General features: G+C 45.8%; 1 protein-coding gene across 2 annotated transcripts in view; it reads left to right on the top strand.

The window, feature by feature from the left end:
* LOC103734272 (ubiquitin-conjugating enzyme E2 E2) overlaps nt 1-20,089 on the top strand; it is a 315,167-nt gene that overhangs the window by 263,935 nt on the left and 31,143 nt on the right. For both annotated transcript variants that reach the window (XM_008833155.3, XM_029563532.1), the window contains one exon: nt 2,865-3,012. In XM_008833155.3, the coding sequence (XP_008831377.1) occupies nt 2,865-3,012 (148 nt within the window). The remainder of the gene's footprint in view (nt 1-2,864; nt 3,013-20,089) is intronic.

The following is a 20,089-nucleotide window of genomic DNA, read 5'->3' as shown; positions in this document are numbered from 1 at the left end:
ATACATAAACCATTTGTTATTGGCATTGGGACATAAAAATAGTCTGTTCATTTAGCCCTCGGGGATGGCAGCCTGACTCCACGGGCATCTTAATAGTGTGAGATATCCGTGCTTCCTCTCTTCCTGTCCTTTCTATTCTTCTTTCTAGGTTGGACACTCAGCTCGTTCATTGTTCAGTGAGTTTCTTGCTGTGTACTACACACATCTGGAAGTAGACATACCTATTTCCCTTCTGTTTTGGCTAAATCACAGATTTTCTATCAGCAACCCAAATATTGCAGTGTCATTTAGCCATGAGTCTGGCTAGAGTTTCGTTTTGTTTTGATCAAACCATTATATCCACCTAGTCGTGGTGGCACAAGCCTGTAATCCAGCCCTTGGGAGGTAGAAGCAGGGTGAGCCATAGTTTGACGCCAGCCGAGGCTACATAGCCAAGACCCTGTGTCGAGGAACGAGGGAGAAACAAAGGAAAGGGAATTATTGCAGATATGATTTTCAGTTTCCAAACATGGTAGGGATCCTTTCTGTGCAGATTCTGGTCTTGTATTTTGTCTTAATAGCTGTTATTTGAAAGATCTTAAGCTCCCTTTGTGGGTATGTCTGATATGATTGAAATGAAAATGTATTCGTTGTCAAACGTAGGCTTTACCTTCATCCAGTCTGTTAGCTTTACTTACTGGGTTGTTCACATTTTCAGGATCCTTACTGGTTTTTGGTCTTACTGGTTTTTAATCTTACTGGTTTTTGGTCATGGCACATACCTCTAAATCATAGATGTGATGTGTTATTTTATCATTATTCTGCCACTTTATACTGTGTAGAATTTTGGACTATATTTGTTAGCTACAACGATTCAGAATTGCTATTTTCCTGGCTCATTTTATAGTAATGCAGTGACCCTCTTTGTTCCCGACGACATATAGACACAGGGTCCTGTAAGCTAGCATGTCTCTGCGTGGCGTATCTGCCCGTGATGTGGAGTTCCTATTTCTCCCTAGCCCAGAGCCCAGGCTTTCCCTGACAAGTTCCTAGGCTCTCCTTTCAAACCCTTTGCTACATACAGGCCTGAGAGTTCAACTGCTTTCTCCATAAAGGCATCACATCAGAGCTTTGTTTTATTAAGCCCTTTACCGCCCCCTTCTTCCCCCCAAACCCACCTCTGGCACCCACACTGCTGCCTGTGTCCTGACTGTAGTTTGGATTTTCGGTTTGGGCCTCTGGGGATCCCCTCGCCCCCCCAGCAGATTGAGCTGTGCATTTTAAAGAAGGCTGGTTCAGCTTTCCTCAAGGTTTCTGAGCGTGTGGGAGAGAGCTTGGGAGTGCTCAGTCTGGCTGATGCTAGATCCTGACCAACCCTGAGAATGGGGCTGTGTTTTTCAGACTTTGGCTCTGCCCTTCCTGGGATCTGACATCATATAAATTTCATTGGCTTCTCATGTTTGAGTGGCCGTTGGATGCCCTGCTGGGTGGCGGCACCTGCATAGCTTGTCATGTTTTGTTCTGGTTCAGAGACATTTTGAACTCAGGGTGCCAGAGGCTGGTCCCTAAAACACAAAGGTTTTTTTTATATTTCAACTTAGAAATTTGAGAACATTTCTAACCATAATAATAAGTAGCATTAAAATCTGTTTCTTAATAAGATTCTTAGCTAACTAAAATTTAATTGGGCTTAATTATTTTCTTTTTTAATATTTTGTTATTTTATGTGTATGAGTGTATTGCCTGCTTGTGTGTAAGTGCACCCATGTCATGCAATGCCTGCAGAGGTCAGAAGAGGGCACTGAATTCCCTTGGAACTGGAATTACGGACGGTTATTAACCGCCATGTGGGTGCTGGGAATCTGGAACTCAGATCCTCCATGAGAGTAGCTGTGCTCTTAACCACTGAGTTAACTCTCCAGCTCTGCTTAATTATTTTCAATAGTTTTTTTTTATGTCATAACTCTCAAAATATTATTTAAGGAAAGTATATTGGTGATCCTGCTTTTAGAGAGAGGGGATTACAAGGAATGGGATGGTGACACAGCAGTGCAGGGTGGTGAAGACCAGCAGTGAACTGCACTGACGCAGTTACACAGCTGTACAGATGAGGCCTGCCCTTCACCTACATGTCCTCATTCATGTTTTAAACCATGTTAAAGACGGCAGGCGTGATGGCACGTGCCTTCAACCCAGCCCCAAGGAGACAGAGACAGGCAGACCTCTGTGAGATCAAGCCAGCCTAGTCCACATAATGATTTCCAGGCGGGCTGGGACTAGGGGGACCCTGTCAAAAAAACAAACAAAAAACCATATTAAAGAATTTTTATTTTCTTTGTAATTTTTTCCAAGCTTTTTGGTTTCTTAATTTTTTTAACTTTATGTGTATGAGTGTTTTCTTGCATGTATGTAAGTGCACCACATGTGTGCAATGCCCACAGAGGTCAGAAGAGGGTGTCAAATCCTCTTGAACTGGAGTTTGTCGCCGCCATGTGGGTGCTGAGAACTGAACCCGAGTCCTCTGCAAGAGCAGCCAGTGCCTTAACCCCTGAGTCACTTTTCCAGCCCTGGTCTTTGAATTTTATAGATGGTCAAACATGAAAAAACAGCCGGAGTCCGTCAAAGGTCTTTTGAAATTTGTCCGAAGCTGGTGTTGGTTTCCCTCCTGAGGACACACTTGTAGCCACGCGGAGAGGCAGTTCATCAGCTGAACCCCAGGAGTCCCCTGGCTTTGCTGCTGCTGCTGTTCCTGTGTAAATGGTCGTTTTTATCTATCGGTTATTCTCATGTACCTAAGGAAAACATCAGAGTGCTTTGCCCAGTGCTCTGCGCTGTTCCAGCTAATGAAAGCCGACTCTGCTTACACCAACTTTACTGTCTTCTAGGTAACCTTCCGAACAAGGATCTATCACTGTAACATTAACAGCCAAGGCGTGATCTGTCTAGACATCCTCAAGGACAACTGGAGCCCGGCCCTGACCATCTCCAAAGTCCTCCTGTCCATCTGCTCACTCCTCACAGACTGCAACCCTGGTGAGAGGCTTGGGATCTGGTACCAGCTGGAGCAGGATGAGGCTGCAGGGGGCAGTCCTTAGAACCTGCGGCCACCGCTAAACCCCCCTCCTCCACACCCACCTCCCCTCCATACTCCACCCCCACTCCTCCACACCCCACACACCCAGCTCTACATTACTACTGATTTTAACTTTACATAGTATGTAACTGTGTTCTTTTTAAATTGAGTCTTCTCCTTAATCTTTTTAAAACCCATTATTTACCAAAAAACAAAGAGGAAAAAAGCATAATGTGTTAATAATTAATGAAATTACTTTAGTTGAGAAAAATTCGTTAAGAATGCATTAAATTCTTCAGCCAAATAATAATAAAATTTCAAAGCGAATAGCTTAATCTTTGACTAGATGCCTACCAGAAATGTTAATTTGAGAAACATGGCTGTTAAGATCTTAGGACAGCCAAGGCAAGCATGGTACAGGTCCCTGCCTGGTGACTCCCGCGCGTCCTGATGAGCTGTCAGTGCATAGCGCTGAGGATCCCTGAACCGGGAGACAAGGCCCCCAGCAGCTAAGGTGCTAAGGGCCATGATGCTGAGCTCAGCACTCCATCTCAGCCCTGTGTGCCCCTGGACAGCAAAGTGCCATTGACTAGTTTGTCCTAACTACAGGACAAGCCAAGTGTGGACTGTTGGGGTTACTTAGGAAAATAGAGAAATCAGAGAGTAGCCATAGTCTTTCCTTGTGACCTCCGTGGAAACTTTGTCTCTTATTATAAAAATTGTCCTGTGGTATAAATTCCCACCTCCTGCAGTTCGACAGTAGTAAAGTCCAGTCATGTGACAGTAAGTGGGCGTTGACGGTCCTTCCAGCCTCATTACCTCCTTTCAGTATGCTTCTGTCTGTGACTTGTGTGACCTTGATGTTGCAACAAGGCTTTGTTTGGATGGTTTGACTCTGTCACCCTGAATTAGCTGTGAAGTCTTTTCTCAGTACAGGTGCCCTGCTTGTTAAAGGTTGGCTTCATCTCCCTTCTGTCATTAAAGAGTTCATTATCAGGGCTAGAGAGATGGCACAGCGGTTACAAGCACTGGTTGCTCTTGCAGAGGACCCAGGTTCAGTTCCCAGCACCCACATGGTGGCTAACAAGGGTACATAACTCCAGTTCCAGAGGACCTGACGCCTTCTTCTGGCCTACTGTGAGCACTGCACACACATGGTACATCTACCTAAGTGCAAGGAAAACATGCATATAAAATAAATAATAAAATTTCAGCGGTCACTATCAGTTACTAATATGCTGTGAGAGGGAGGGTTGGAATTTGCTGGGTCTGGCCGATTGATTATTGTTATTTTGTTTCTGTTCCTTCTAGTTGTTGAGAATTCCAAGCAGGAGTATTGTATTTACATAATTCCCACCCTCTCCTCCCCCTCCAGCTCCTCGTGTTTACCTCTCACTTTCTTGTCCTCCTCTTTGATTATAATTATTATATGTACATGCATATATTTTTAAATATATATGTATATATTTACACCCGAGTTCATGTGGTGCGCTTGTGTGTGCATGTGTTTACAGCTGACCATTTAGATAAGCTATCAAGTGAACTAATTCTCCCTCCATCAGCTCCACTGGTTGCCTGTAGCTCTTCGTCTAGAGGTGGGAGCCTGTGAGATTTCGGCCTTCCACATTGGCATGTCAACTGCTGTCATTATGCAGATCTTGTTAGGCTGCTGTACGGTAGAGATTTCATGTGTGCAGCGTCCCTAACATACCTAGATCACATTACATAGCAGCATGCATCCTGTTCCTCTGTGTCTTAGAATCTTCCTGCCCCCTCTTCTGTGATGTTCCCCGAGCCTTGAGTGTGGAGGTTGCCTTGTAGACAGATGCATCAGTTGGGGTTGGTCCTCACAGTTGCTTTCTCTCTGCATTTTATCCAGTTGAAGATATCTGTAATAGTCTCCATCTGTGCAAAAAGAAGCTTCTTTGGTGAGTGGTGAGCGCTCCACTTGCCTGTAAGGATTTAGACTATAGGGAAGTGGCAGGTTCTTCTCTGGGGTCTCTGACTTCCATGTGTACTTGGCTGTGTTTACAGTACCACGCATGGATTCCCTCCTGTGGAACAGGCCTGAAATCCAATTAGATAGCTGTTGATCACCTCCAAGATAAGAGTGCTGCTGTTGCACCAATAGAAATAGTTTGCTGGGCCTGTCGTCGTTATGGTTTGTAGGCTTTACAGCTGGACAGGACCACTGACTGCCTTTCTCCCTCGGCATCTTACAAAGCGCCTTCTGATGCTGTGAGAGCTGGTCTTCAGAGTGTATGAGTGTTTGTCTGCATGTATGTATGTGTACCACATGCATGTCGTGCCAGGGGAGGCCAGAAGAGAACATTGGACCCCCTGGAACTGGAGTTACAGGTGGTTGTGAGCTGCATGCAGGGACTGGGAATTGAGTCCAGGTCTTCTGCAAGAGCAGCAAGTGCTCTTAACCACTGAACCATCTCTCCAGCCCCATGATTGGGTGTATTTTAGTTTGTTTCTTTGGTTGGCTTTGCTCTATCTCGGAAAAATTACAGACCTGTTATCCATAAAGGTAAAAATCACTCCTTTGCAAAGCAAAATCTCACACATTTTGAGCCTGGCAGGCTTGGTAGCACTCAGAAGTCTGAGGCGGGAGAGTGAGAGTTGGGGCTAGCCTAAGCTACATATTGAGACCCGATCTGACCAGATTCCCCCAGAAAAGAAGTAGCAAAGTCTGAAAACACTGCTACTCTATAGGGACAGTAAGCCTAAGACAGAGGCAGCCTGCGTGATAAGACACTAGAACAGTGTTTGTGATGCATCCAGTGTTCATGTAAAACATCCCTTAACGAACACTTCCTTTCTATGACTGTCCCTGGGGTCTGTTATGCTATTTTGCCACATAGAAAATCAGGTATACTAAGAAAACTGACAATTCCGAGATGAAACAGAGGTAAGGTAGGTAAGGGTTCCGCACTCACTGGATGCGTGGTTTGTTTGGAAATGTCCCTCACCTGCTTTTCTGAAAGCAGGTGATGCTATATCAGCCGTCATCAGCCTGTTTTAACTAACGTTGGTGCCTGTCTCCTTATACGCTGTTTGGGGTTTTTTTGAGACAGTATCTTATCACGTAGCACAGGCTACATGGATCATCAATGTACACCTCCAGGCCCAGCACAGTACTACTAAAACAGTAAGAGTTTATTTATTCATTAACAGTTTGTTGCATTTTAAGCACATTTCTAATATATCAGTTTTTAAACTCCAAAAAAAAATTCTCTTATGAGGGAATTGGAAATTTTAACAAAAAGCATTTGCTGTTTGAAATTTTCTATTAGAATTCTTTAGTCGTGATAATAGAATTCAGATTATGAGGGTTTGTTTGTTTTTTGACAATGCACTTATCTTTTAGAGCTGTTGTACTGACCTATCTAAACATAACCCTTTCGGTGTCTGGAATTTGCTTCAGGATAGACAGAAAGGTTGGCGGTGGATGAAGGGTATAAAGGGACGTAGGCCCACCACCACTATAATCTGACTATGAGTCACAACCACGTGAGACTTATTATGTAATTCTTTTGAACATATTTGAAATTTTCCAAAATAAAGTTGTTTTTATTTCTATAATCTGCAAGAGATGGATTGGCTGGCTCCCTCTGCAGGGATCTTCTGGGCTGCAGCCCTGGCCCTGCATACTCCCTCCTCCATGACGTGCCCGTCATGCCCCCATGATGTCTGCCTGTCCCCTCCCACGAGCAGAGCTGTCCTACCATAGATATCCATCCGCCCTTCACCTCTCCATTAAAAACAGACTATCAGTTCCCCCAGTCTTGGGTTTAATGCAGAGCTTCATCAGAGCAACAGATAGAACCGAGAATGTCAGCTCAGTAGCCCTTGCCCTCCGTGGCCACAGGGCTGAGGGGAGTGCAGCCACTGTGTCCCGGGCCCCAGCTGTGTCCTCTCCATTGACCTGTGAACAGTCAGAAGGACTGGTTTCCATCTCCTACATCACAGCTACTGTTTCAGATTACTCAAGGACTGTGTCTTAAATGAGTAGTGCAGTCTTACCCTTCCCTGAGACCTCACCCCTGCTTATCAGTTAGTTAACTTTGACTTGACTATGACTAGATAGCAGAGTGTGTTACTAAATATTAAGACTTTATAATTGACAAAGACTATTGGTGGGTGGGAACTAGAAATCAGCATTAATTATTTCAGTGTGTCTTAATCTGCGTCTATCATACTGAGTTTGTGAGCTGTTAGAGGAACAAAGGTCACATGGGTACTGTAGCAGGATCCCAAGTCTCCCCAGCACGGAGCCTCCACATGCCCCATCCTGCTGTATCTGAGCACTGACCAAGAACAAGTTCTTTAACTGAAAGAAAACCTGCAAAAATTTTAAGTAACAAATTTTAAAGTAGACTCTCGGGCTGGAGAGATGGCTCAGTGGTTAAGAGCACTGGGCTACTCTTGCAGAGGACCTAGGTTCATTTCTTAGCACCCACATGGTGGCTCACAACTTTCTGTAACTTCTGTTTCAGGGCATCCGACACCCTCTTCTGGCCTCCGCAGGCATTACATACACATGGTAGGTACATTTACATGCATACACATAAAATAAAATTTTTTAAATGCAAAGGAGACTCTCTTAGCAGGAATGAAAAACAATTTTTGCCTTTTCTAGAAACAGCTAGAGCTGAGTCTGTAGACACCAGCTTTCTTCAGATGCCTACAACTCTGTTTAAAATAAGAAACAAGGGGACCAGGGACATTGCTCAGTTGGTAAAGTGCTTGCCTATATTTGTGTGAGGACCCGTCCTGATCCCCAGAACCAATATAAAAAGCCTGGAGTGAAAGAACACCCTGTAACCCTGTCCCTGGGGGTGGGTGGTGTGGAGGCAGGTGGATCCCCGATGCTCAATGGCTGGCCAGCCTAGCAGAACCAGTGGACCTCCAGTTCAGTGAGAGATCCCGTCTCAAACAATAAAAGTGGGGGTCTGGGTGTGGTGGAACATGCCTTAATCCCAGCACTCAGGAGTCAGAGGCAGGCAGATCTCTGTGAGGTCAAGGCCAGTGTGGTCTATATAACGAGTAGAGGCTGCAGGGGCTACAGGGAGACCCTGTCCCAAAAAGACCAAAAAATTAATTGATTAGTTAATTAATAAAAATGGGGGCTATCAAGGAAAGATAATGGGCATTGAGCACACACACGCATGCACGCACGCCCCAAAAAATAAGAAATAAGAGAAATACCTGACGTGTGTAGCTGCCTTGGAGCTGTTGACATGTGAGGAATTGGCTTTCTTCTGGATTATCGCAGGCTGAAGTCACATCATCATGGACACACTTCTCACCTCGCACAAAGAACAGGAAAGCACTAGCTGTGTGGCGTGAGCTCTGCCCTGACAAGTAGGAAACAGGAATGGTGTGGTTGGTCATCCTCCCTGGTCCTCTTAATACCAGGAGAGCATGTGCTGTCCTGTCGGTGCGGGGTTCTGGGTTCCTGCTCTCTACAGTCTGGGCTCCTGTCACCTGTAGGCTCCATCATCTCCCTCAGCTAGGCGACTGCTGCTCACACCAGGGAGGCATATAAAGATGGGGAGTCCTGAAGAGGCTGGATGAAATCAGATACACATGGAGGTACAGAGATGGCGCCATGCTAAGAGCACTGGCTGCTCTTGTAGAGGACCCAGGTTCAGTTCTCGGCACCCACATGGTGGCTCACAACCATCTGTAACTCCAGTTCCAGAGGACACACCACCCTATTTTGGCCTCCATGGGTGCTGCATGCTTAGTACACGTACATGCACTCAGGCCCTTATGCATCCACATAAAATAATAAATTTTTTTAAATCAGATATGTATCATAAAAAGGAGAGCTTTTCTTTTTCTGAGTTAAGGAGACTTCACAAATTGAGTTTAAGAAAAGCAAAGCAAACCAAAAGAAGAAAACAGTAATTCTTTTCAGTGTTTTAGCATGTGTCATATATGTTAATGGGTTTCATTATGACATCTTCATGCACGGATATAACGCAGTTCACTCATACTCGGGCCCCATTTTCCTCTCGTTCTCTCCCCAGTCCCTCTGTCCCTTCCTCTTCTGAACCTACCCACTTCTACCTTCGAACCACACACGTGTGTGCCTGTGTGCACGTGTGAGCCTGTGTGTTTCGTTGTTATTTATGTGAGTGTGGGTGAGAGTTTGTCTGCAGGAACATGGGCATCACTGAAGAAAATGCTCTCCCTCCTCCAGAAAACATCATGTCTTAGAAATCGCCAGGAAGAAGTGAGGTCCATGGATCCCTCCCCCTTTCAGGTGGGGTGTTGACAGGACCAATCCTGTGGAGACCTTACACAGCAATCACAGCTGTTGTGAGTTCAAGGATGCAACAGCCATGTCATGCCCAGAAGTCAGGGCTCCACCCCACCCCATCCAACTCCTCTGTTCTTATCCCTGAGGGTGCCTCATCCTAGGAGGGACGGTGTGGATGGCACTCAGCAGTCGCTTGTTCTCAGTACTTTGACAAATTTTGAGTCACTAGTGCCCACTAAAAAGAGAAGCTCCTCAACCAAGACAGTACTACTGTGTGGGGTAAACATGGTTACGTAAAGGGAAGCTTGGTAGGAACACATCGATTTAGCAAAACAATTATAGCAGCTCCCCCACTAGGACCCACGCCCTCCAGGCCATGAGCTTTTGATGGAGTTTACAGTACCAGACATGGATCGATTGCCTCTTGTGGCGCAGGCATTGGATCCAATCAGAAAGTAGTTGGTTACCCCACAACAGACTTGCCACTATTGTATCTTGCCTGGCCTGTTAGTGATCTTGCGCTCAGAGTCCACAGCTAAGACAGTTGATGACAATCCCCTCCCCCTGCCCCCAGCAGCCTGTACAACACCTTCCCAGCACTGGGAAAGCCAGACAGCAGGGAGGAAACTTCCAGCCCATTCTGGCAACCGCAGTGTGTGGTGTCTCAGCAGTGGGTCTTAACCAACCAGTTCTGGTGGGCGGCCTACAGAAAAGCATTTTTCTGGATTAGCCTGTCGGTCATTGTGAGCTCGAAGGCTGGGGCTTGTTTTCCTGCGTGGCCAGTTCAGTATAAGTGCTTCGGTTTTCTTACACCAGATGCTGGCCGTGTATGCAGTGCTGCACAGCCTCTGGTCAGCGGTCTGGAGCCCTTACTAGAGAGCAGTATACTGGGAGGAACTGGAGAGAGGAGAGCCACAATTCCCCGATAGTAGGTTAGATCTAGAGCTTCTCTGTTGTGAAGCAAGTGTAAGGGCTCCTCTTTGAGTTGCTAGGTGAGGGATGGGGGCTTCGGTGTGGAGGTGAGGCAGCTGTGGCAGACCAGAGGGCCGTGTGAACCCAGGTAGTTCTGAACATCCAGAAAGCAAGGTGTTGATTATTGTGACTGAGCATGTTTTTGGAAGTCCTGGCTCTCAGAATCTGTTTCTTTCACTGTAGAGACAGGTCAGTGGACCTGATTGTTTTAAAGACAGTAAAATCTCGAGTTTACCCACCTGCTGATATATGAAGAGCATTAAAAACATGCATGCAGTATTTTACCCATCATACATTTAAAACAAGGTGCTTTTGGAGAAATTGCTCCCATTTGATAAGGAGCAAAATCTAGTGTCGTGTGCTTCTTGGAGTGTTTTTCTCAGTTCTGTCTCCTTAGTCCTGACCCAGGGAATAGCTATCAGCGTTGCCTGACCCAGAAAAAGCTACCAACGTCCTTAAGTAGGAAGGCGAGCCCCCAGGATGGTGACGTGGTTATTTCTGTCTCTGACCGAGGTGGACTTCTCACACATCCTGTTTAGGATTCAGATGGAGTGTCACTCTGGCAGCAACTTCTCACCAATTCAGTGTAATTCTGAGGCATCTCCGTTCAGGCTTTTCATCCCTTGTAGAAAACTGTGAGCAAAGACTAAACCTTTCAAGTCCATATGGGAACTAGTAGTAAGTGGCTTTGTTTAGCTAGGCAGTTTCTGGACTCTGCCTTACCAGGGGAGGGGCTAAAGTAAGTGTTACACAGATTTGCAAAAATGGTTATAATGAGCCTGAGTGTGAATTTACGTTCTCTGAGCAAGGTTTAGTGTTTTCATATTTGTATAGTTAGGGGACTTGCAGACACACTAAATGTTTTCAAGCATACTGTTTTTGGGATTGCTTTTCATGGTGATCACTTTTAAATGTGAAATTACAGTAAACTTCACAACAGGTGCTGCATGAGAATCATATTACTGTTAAATAGTAGGTCAAGCTCATGATCTGTTACAGAAAAGCATGTGTGTTACCACAGAGACAGGCCGCTGGCTGAAGCTCTTTGCTAGGTTGGTGGTGGTGGTGGTTTTAGTAGGTTTTTTATGTACTAGAAATTGAACCAAAGCCTTGAGCAAGCTAATTAAGCACTCTGCACTGAGCTGCATTCCAGCCTCGCTTTTCTTATTTTAAGAGAAATGAGCAGTATGCCTGAACCGACTTGAAATCCCATAGTGCATGTTAGTGTTGCAATATGGAAATTTGAATTTGACCAGGAGATAAAACTACTCTAAGGTTCCAGAAATTGACTAATGTGGACAAAACATCTAAATTATCCAATGACATGTCATCTTTGTAACTTAGATATTTGAGCTTGTATGGTATCTTGGTGACAGTCCCATAATTGTGGAAACTTGGAGAATGAATGTAGCTCGCTCAGTGTGGAGGTGGCCCTCGGCCGCTGACCTTCATTCCCTCACTTGCTAGTCCAGCCTCCCACGTAAAGAAGGTGTATGTAAGATGTGGGGTCACTGTTTCTATGAAACTGCAGTGGCCACCGCCTCTTTATGTTTAAGACCCTGGAGCTCAATGTTGATTGTAGGGACTGGACTTCTGGTGACATCACATTAGCAAAGCATTCACTTAAGAAACAGTGTGGGGCTGGAGAGATGGCTCAGTGGTTAAGAACACTGTAAATGTTCTTGCAGAAGACCCAAGTTCGAATCACAGCACCCACATGGCAGCTAACAACTGTCCATAACTCCAGTTCCAGAAGATCTGACAGCCTCTTCCATCCTCCGCCAGCATTACACGACATGGTGCACTTACCTACATGCAGGCAATACACACATACACATAAAAATAATAAATAAGCTGGACGTGGTGGCTCACGCCTTTAATCCCAGCACTTGGAAGGCAGAGGCAGGTGGATCTTTGTGAGTTCAAGGCCAGCCTGGTCTACATAGTGAGCTCTAGGACAACTGGGGCTGCAGGGAGACCCTGTCTCAAAAAGACCAAAAATAATAATAATAACAACAATAATAATAATAAATAAAATATCAAAAAAAAAGAAACAGTGTGTGAAGTCCTTTAAAATACCAGCATGGTTTTTACATAATAGTTGTGTTCCTGGAAAAGTCTTAAAATATATTAACCAGTCATTGTGATGCGTGGCTATGAACCTAGCACCTGAGTGTGGAGGCAGGAGGATCAGGAGTTCCAGGCCATCCTCAACTATATAGCAAGTTCAAGGCCAGCCTGGGCTACCTGAGACATGCTCTCAAAGCTAAAAAATAAAGTCAGTGACTAAGTTAATAAGTTTAGATATGTTTGAAAAAATTTAGGGACTGGAGAGATGGCTCAGCAGTTAAGAGCATTGGCTGATCTTCCAGAGGACCCAGGTTCAATTCCCAGCACCCAAAGGCACCTAACAAATGCTCATAACTCCAATCCCAGGGAATCTGACACCCTCTTCTGGTCTCTGTGGGCTTTGCACGACATGGGCGCACTTACATATACACAGGCAAAATGCTTGTACACATAAAAATAAAGTTTTTTTTGAATTTTTAAAGGTTTTATTTTTAACTTACATGTATGTGTGTGTCTGTGCGTCTGTGTGTGAGAACCCCACCTGTGCAGAGGAGCCCAAGGCAAGGCCGTTCAGGACCCGCAGAGCTAGAGCTGCAGGCTGTTCTGAGCGCTCGGAACTGGACCCTGGACTCTGCAAAAGCAGTGAATGGCTTTTAACTGCTGAGCCATCTTCATCCCTGGAAAGGCTTTTTGTTTGAGAGTGTCCTACAGAGAAACCTCTTACCAAGCAAATACTTTTAAAGTTAAATTTATCTTTTGAAAGCACAGAAAGCTGTTTCCCCCAAGTTGAGCACTGTGCTTCCTCGGAAGCTTTTCTCAAGAAGGTCGTGTTGATGCCCAAGTACCTGGGACAGCCAGCACAGGCCGGCCCAGCTGTGCCTGTGGGCAGGCAGGGGACACCTTGGGGGCGGGGGTTCACTCTAGGGTGGTGCAGTGCCTTCCTCACATTCAGTGCATTGCTTCAGTGGTACTTGGGTTTGGGTTCGGGTTCGGGTTCCGGGCCTCTTTCTTGTGATGGTGCTGGGGGCAGCGGCCTTTCTTACCCAGACTGGCTCTTGTGATGGAAGCATGTTCGTTCACAGTGTAAGTCAGATGCGTCAGGGAGCTTAGAAAGCCTGAGCACACAGGCATCTTCATAGCTTATCTAGCCGTGAATGATGGCTCTGTCTTTAATTTTAAAAATTCTAGAAGCAAGCACTCAGCTGACAAGAGTGAAGAAGGCAGCTCCACTGGGCAGAGGCAGGGGCAGGCCAGCCAGCCCATCCCTGTGGATGTGGCACGTCTACCTGCAGGAGAGACAGATGTGTGCTGTGTCTCGGGGTCTCTGAGGAGTCACCTCAGCCTTATTCAAAACTTGTGTGCCTGCAGGGAGGTGCTTGTTATTTACAGGGAAAATGCTCTGAGCAGTGCAGACCAGTGATTAATCCTGATTCAGAACATTAATAGAATAGCCCATTCCCAATTTGATAGAAGTCTTAAAGTGCAAGAATACTATTTAGGGGAAATTTCTCTTTGCTTGTTTGTTTAAAGTGATTTAAAATTACAGTACTGTAACTAGACAAAAATAAAACCTTTATTTGGGGAGCTCAGGCCCTGGCTAGATCATGGTGTTCATGCCCAAAGGACACAGTCTTGTGTGAGAAAGGGGTGGAGGGTTAGTTTAGCATATTCCTTGAAAACATTTCCATAGTGGCTGTTTGCTGTTTTTCAAAATGGAAATACTAGGTGGGTGTGGCAGTGCACGCCTTTAATCCTGGCTCTTGTGAGGCAGAGGCGGGCAGATCTCTGTGAGATCAAGGCCAGCTTGATCTGTATAGCAGACCGTAGTTCTAAGCTACCTGGGGCTACAAAAAAAAAAACAACAAAAAAAGAAATGCCTTTAAGCTTGGGAATTTTTTTTTTAATTAAAATCTTTCCTGTTAAAACTTTTCTTAGATGAAGTATTTAAAGGTAAGTATTTAATTTTCACTTGAGATCACTCAAATTCAGCTGGGCTCGGTGAATTTTGACTTTGGATCTTGGTGCCTTTAGACACACTGGCCTCGATTTCTACCCCTGGATCTCACCTTGTGCCTGGCCTTCCTTCTCTGCATATTTTATCAGCCTCCTGTCGGTTAAAATCCAGACACAGATTAGCTGTTACTACAAACCTTTGTTACAAAATCTAACTTTGTCGCTTTGGAGGTGGTTCACACTAACAGCTGTTATATCTGAACTTGCAGTGCAAATGCTCTTCGGTTTATGTTTCAGAAGACGCTGCCCCAGGGTTTTCCTCCTTATAAATCACCACTGATGTATTTTTCATTTCTTTTCTTATTCTGTTCATTTTATTTCGATGCTGGATGTAGAACCCAGGGCCTCCAGAGTGCTAGCAACAGTGATCTGATCTCATGCGAAGAAGAAAATGCTGATTCAAACATTCTCCCAAACTGGGGTCTTCCCCCGTAAGAACCAGCCCCTCTCACTGCCAGATGGGACCGTGTGTCTGTGCATTACTGTCAAACTTTGTGTCTGAACCTCATTAGGAATTCAAAGCTGGCAGGGCTGTGTATTCAGCCGCTGTGACTAGAAGGCACTGAAAACACAAATAGAAACAGGAAGATGTGAGATAGGGCCAACCTAGGCTACATAGGAGCCATGTCTCAAAAAAAATAGACATTGGGAAAGAGATGCAAACCCTCAAATCAACAGAGGCTGTTATTTCATGTAAGTCTGCGTCTGCTCAGAATGTTCACCAAGGATGGCTCATTCAGAGGTCCCCTGGCTTCAGAATGTCTGAAGAGAGGCTGGAGAGCTGGCTCAGTGGTTAAGAGCACTGACTGCTCTTGCAGAGGACCCAGGTTGGATTCCTGGTACCCACGTGGTGGCTAATTCCAGTTCCAGGGGAATCTGACAGCCTCTTCTGACCTCCATGGGTATTGCACAACACAGATGCACTTACATACATGCAGGCAATACACTCATGAATATCAAATAAAAATAATATATTTTTTAAAAAAGAATGTCTGGAGTCAAGAACATTTGATTTAGATTTTAATGAATTTATTCCTTATTATTTTTTAAGTGAAGATAATAAAGATTACAGTGATTTAAAACCTTGGAAGATTAATTCTCCTCTTTGTAGAGTAAAAAACAATTTGTAAATGACAGGCGTATCAGTGAGTTTTCTGTTGCTGTGATAAACACCACAACCAAAAGCAGCTGGAGGGAGGAAGCAGCTTGTGTCATGGTTCAGCGCAGGTCACAGTCCATCATCAAGGGAAACCAAGACAGGAGCCAAGCCAAGACTGTAGAGGAATGCTGCTTACTGGCTTGCTCCCCCCCCCAACACACACACAGCTTTCTTACATAGCCCAGGCCCACCTGCCTAGGGATGGCACTGCCCACAGTGGGCTCGGCCCTTCTGCGTCAATTATTGACCAAGAAAATACTCCTTAGATGTCAGGACTTGGGTTTGCTTTGCTCAGCAGGGGACCTACTGGCTTCAGGGCAGAGAGACTTGATCGGTGGCAGAGTCTTGGACCCTGGAACTTGTGTCTTTTCAACAAGCCATTTATTTCAAAGTTCAGATGGTTTTTATACATCCCAAGAACTGGCAGTAACATGGGATATGGCAGTCACATACAAAGATTTTGGGTACAAAGAAACAGGACATGTAGTCCAAAGGATGCTTAAGCTTTTGCTCAAAGTTATCAATGCCCATCTGGTAATTGATTGGCCACAATGTTTTCTTTCTTAGAGTTAAAAGCATGGTAAACTTTTAGCTTTTAGCTCAGGAGTAAACCTTTAACCTGGATTAATCTCTTAGCCAAGGATAACTGAGTTATTTGTTCAGGACAGGGAGATAAGCTAAGGGTTGTTGACCAAGATGCTTTCCCACAGAGTGGGGAGCCTGCACTTATGACCAGGCTGCTGCCTCCTGCCAATCTTGCAGTGAAGACAGGGATTATCAGAGCTGCTGTTTTTGGCACACCACCCCCCCCCCCCCCACTTTAGCAGAGGACGCAGTCTGGACTTAAAAGTTTTAGGCTCCTCTCATCCTAGAGCCTGGCATCCTGGTTTCCTACACTCAGACATGGCCGTAGGCCAGACTGATGGAGGTACTCAGTTGAGATTCCCTCTTCCATGGTATGTCTAGGTTTGTTTCAGGTTGATACAAGGTAACCGGCAGGACAGAGAATAGAATTGTGTAAGAACTATGTGTGTTGAGCTGGTGGTTATTTTTTCTACATTGAATTTTGAAGTTGGAATGCTATCTGTTGTTGGTTTTATCACACTCTGGCCATGAGCTAGCACAGTATTGGTTTGAAACTTGATCACAGCCACTGACTACATTATCATATAATTACATATATTCTAATTAGTCACAGTCACTACATTATCATATAATTTACATATATTCTAATTATTTCTGCTTCTTTCCTGTACTTTCTCTGTGTGTGTATTTTTTTAAATAACTTGGGTTTTCTGCTTCTGTTATTTTGTTGAACAAAATGTATTTCATTTGAACACACAAGAGACAAGAGTTTGGTCTGTGGTGGGTTCAAGGACCTATGTCCCAGCCCTCACCATTGGGTTTATTTACAGATGGGGTGTCTGGCCTTTTAACATTACAGAAAGACCTTGTCATCCACAAGTTCATGCTCAAGAGATATGCCTTCCATCCAGGTCACAAAAAAATAATCTCTTGGGGCTGGAGAGATGGCTTGGTGGTTAAGAGCGCTTGCTGCTTGGGTCCTTGCAGAGGACTCAAGTTCAATTCTCAGCACCCACATGGCAGCTCACAACCATCTTTAACTCAGGCTCCAAGAGATCCAGCACTCTCTTCTGGCCTACACACATGTGCACATACCCACACACAAACACACACATGCAAATAAAAAATAAATCTTTTTTTTAATCTCACATGTTTGGAGTGCGCTTACGACTTTGTGCTGGAGCACATTCACAGCTGTCTTTGGCCACTTGGGCCTGTGGGCTGTGGCTTGGTCTCAGTGAACAGCATCTCTCAGGGGAAACCTAACTTCATCCGGCTGTGAGCAGTTTTGTCCTGACAGGACTTGTTTTCCTGTGTCTGTGGCCCTGCGGCGCAGCAGACTCTTGGTGTCCACAGTGACAGAAAGGTTGCAGGTGCTGCACACGGGCCAGGCTTGCCACAGACCTCTAGATAAAATTCCTAAAAGCCGGCTGGAGTGCAGAGCTGGGGGCGGCTCAGTGGTACAGCAGGTGTTTACTACATCTCAGGTTCTGGGATCGATTCCCAGCACACATACCTCCAAAAAAGCTAGAAAGTAAAAAACACTGGGCCTGGTGGCACACACCTGCAATCCCAGCACTCAGGAGGTAGACGGAGGAGGATCAGGAGTTCAGGGCCAGCCTGGGCTATATGAGAGCTCAAAAAAGGAAAGTTTAAAAAAAGATACAATACATTAAATGTTGTGGTCTGTGTAACTGCTATAGCTCTTTGCCGCTTGCCACTTCTGAGATTCTAAATGCTGCATCTTTGGTTAATGTATTCTACAGTTTTAAGTTGTCTCACCCTTTAGCTCACACTGTCACATGGCTGTTTGGTAATACAGGAGGCTCGTTCCTGAACGGTGCTGTCGTGCTAGTCTCACCCTTTAGCTCACACTGTCACATGGCTGTTTGGTAATACAGGAGGCGCTGTCGTGCTGGTGCAGTTTACTGTCAGAAACACCTGCACCTGGTTTTAACTGCCATAGCAGTGATTTTCACTTCTTATCAATTTAACTTTGATCTGAGTATAAAATGCCTTCCAGGAGGTGGGCTCCCCATCCTGAGCTCAGAAGGGTCCCCAAGCCTAGAGGACATGGCCCCGATCTCCCTCGCACTGTGGACCCTCTTTCCTACCTCGGGACAGTCCCCATGTGACTGTCACAATCCACTCGAGACCTTCCAGAGTGTCCTACCATCTAAGGCCATTGACAGCACTTGGCTGTGCCAGGTGAATGCTCCACTGAGCTGTCCCCCAGCCCCAGGATGACTTCTGCGGAATCTTCATGCCTGGAGGATTTGTTAATGCAAATCTGCCTGTCTGTGTCTAATCCCCTCAGGGACCAGTTTGAGCACCTGACTGGAGGGAACATTCTTGCTAGTGTTCAGGGATGGGCCTCAGCAGCAGGGCCAGCTGGCTCTCACTTGGGCTCCCACAGCAGTCTGCCCACAGGCCTTTGATGGCGGCCTCTTTGGGGAATCCAGATAGAAGAGGCCGTTCAGAGAAAGCCACATCAGCGGTCAGGAGAAAGGTTGTGCACCAGATACAGCTGAGCTTTCCTGGCCTGACCCTTCGTCCTGCTGGTCTTCTGTGCGCCTCTGTCACCCGTCTCCATTAGTCCAGGGGACTCTGGCTTCCGTTTCCTACGGGTCTGTGTGTGATCGGAGCCCATAGGCACAAAGTCCAGCCGCTCCCAGGATGATTCACCTTCGGCTCGAGCTGATTTGTGCTTCCTGATAAGCATCCCTGAGCTGCAGAGCACTGTCCCACCTGGCAGCCTTGCGGAGCATTGTCCCACCTGGCTGCCTTGCGGAGCACTGTCCCACCTGGCTGCCTTGCGGAGCACTGTCCCACCTGGCAGCCTTGCGGAGCACTGTCCCACCTGGCTGCTGCCTCCCGGCCTCTTCTGCCTTCCTGCCTCCTGATGCCATGCTCCTCCTCTTCCGTGCCCGCGTCGCCCACCCTCCGCACTCTCTTTGAACCACTTTTAACTTTTCTGGCACCCTGTAAAATTGTTTAAAAACAAACCAAAGGAAAACTAAACTGTAACCATTTGTGTGTAGACGTGTGTAGGTGTGTACCCATGCAAGCAAGTATGGAGGCCAAAAATTGGCACCCACATCTCCCTCTTGCTCTACGTCTTTTTTTTCTTTCTTTTCATTTGTTGGTGGTTGATTTGGGGGTTTTGTTCTATTTTCCTTTGAGACAGGGTCTCACCGAAGCCCTGGCTGGCCTGGAGCTCGCTGTGTAGACCAGGCTGGACTCAAACTCAGAGATCTACCGTCTTCTGCCTCCCAAGTGCTGAAATTAAAGGCATGTGTCATCACACCCGGCTCTCCACCTTTTTTTTTTTTTAATTTTATGTGTTTGTGTGTATTGCCTGCATGTAGGTAAGTGCACCCGTGTCGTGCAATGCCCATGGAGGACAGAAGAGGCCATCAGATCCCCTGGAACTGGAGTTACAGACAGTTGTTAGCTGCCATGTGGGTGCTAGGATTCGAACCTGGGTCTTCTGCAAGAACAACCAGTGTTCTTTACCGCTGAGCCATCTCTGCAGCCCCCTCCACCTTATTTTTTGACACAAGGTCTGTCACTGAATTTGAAGCTGGACTGACTGACCAGTGAACCCTGTAGTCCACCTGTCCCTAGTCCTATCTCAAGTCCTAGGGTTATAGGTACACAGTACAGTGCCTGGATTTTGTGTGGGTGCTGGGGTCCTTGTGCTCACACAGCAAACACTTCACCCACTGAGCCGTGTCCACAGCCCCCTATTTGTTTGTTTATTTATTTATTTATTTATTTATTTATTTAGAAGAGTTTTCATTCTCACTTCTAAAGTATGTGATTCAGCCTGTAATGTGTATTACACATGGCCTTCATGCCCCGGTTGGCAGCTTCTGTTCTTCAGGGGAGACAGCGAATGCTCTAAAACTGGCTGAACACTGTGTGGAACTGTGGAGACCTTTGCCCTCTAAGACAACACACT

Source organism: Nannospalax galili, unplaced genomic scaffold, assembly GCF_000622305.1.
Source record: "Nannospalax galili isolate Female #2095 unplaced genomic scaffold, S.galili_v1.0 scaffold215, whole genome shotgun sequence".
NCBI classification, from domain to species: Eukaryota; Metazoa; Chordata; class Mammalia; order Rodentia; family Spalacidae; genus Nannospalax; species Nannospalax galili.
The sequence above is the reverse complement of the archived record's forward strand: the minus strand, read 5'-3'. Positions and strand labels throughout refer to the sequence as shown.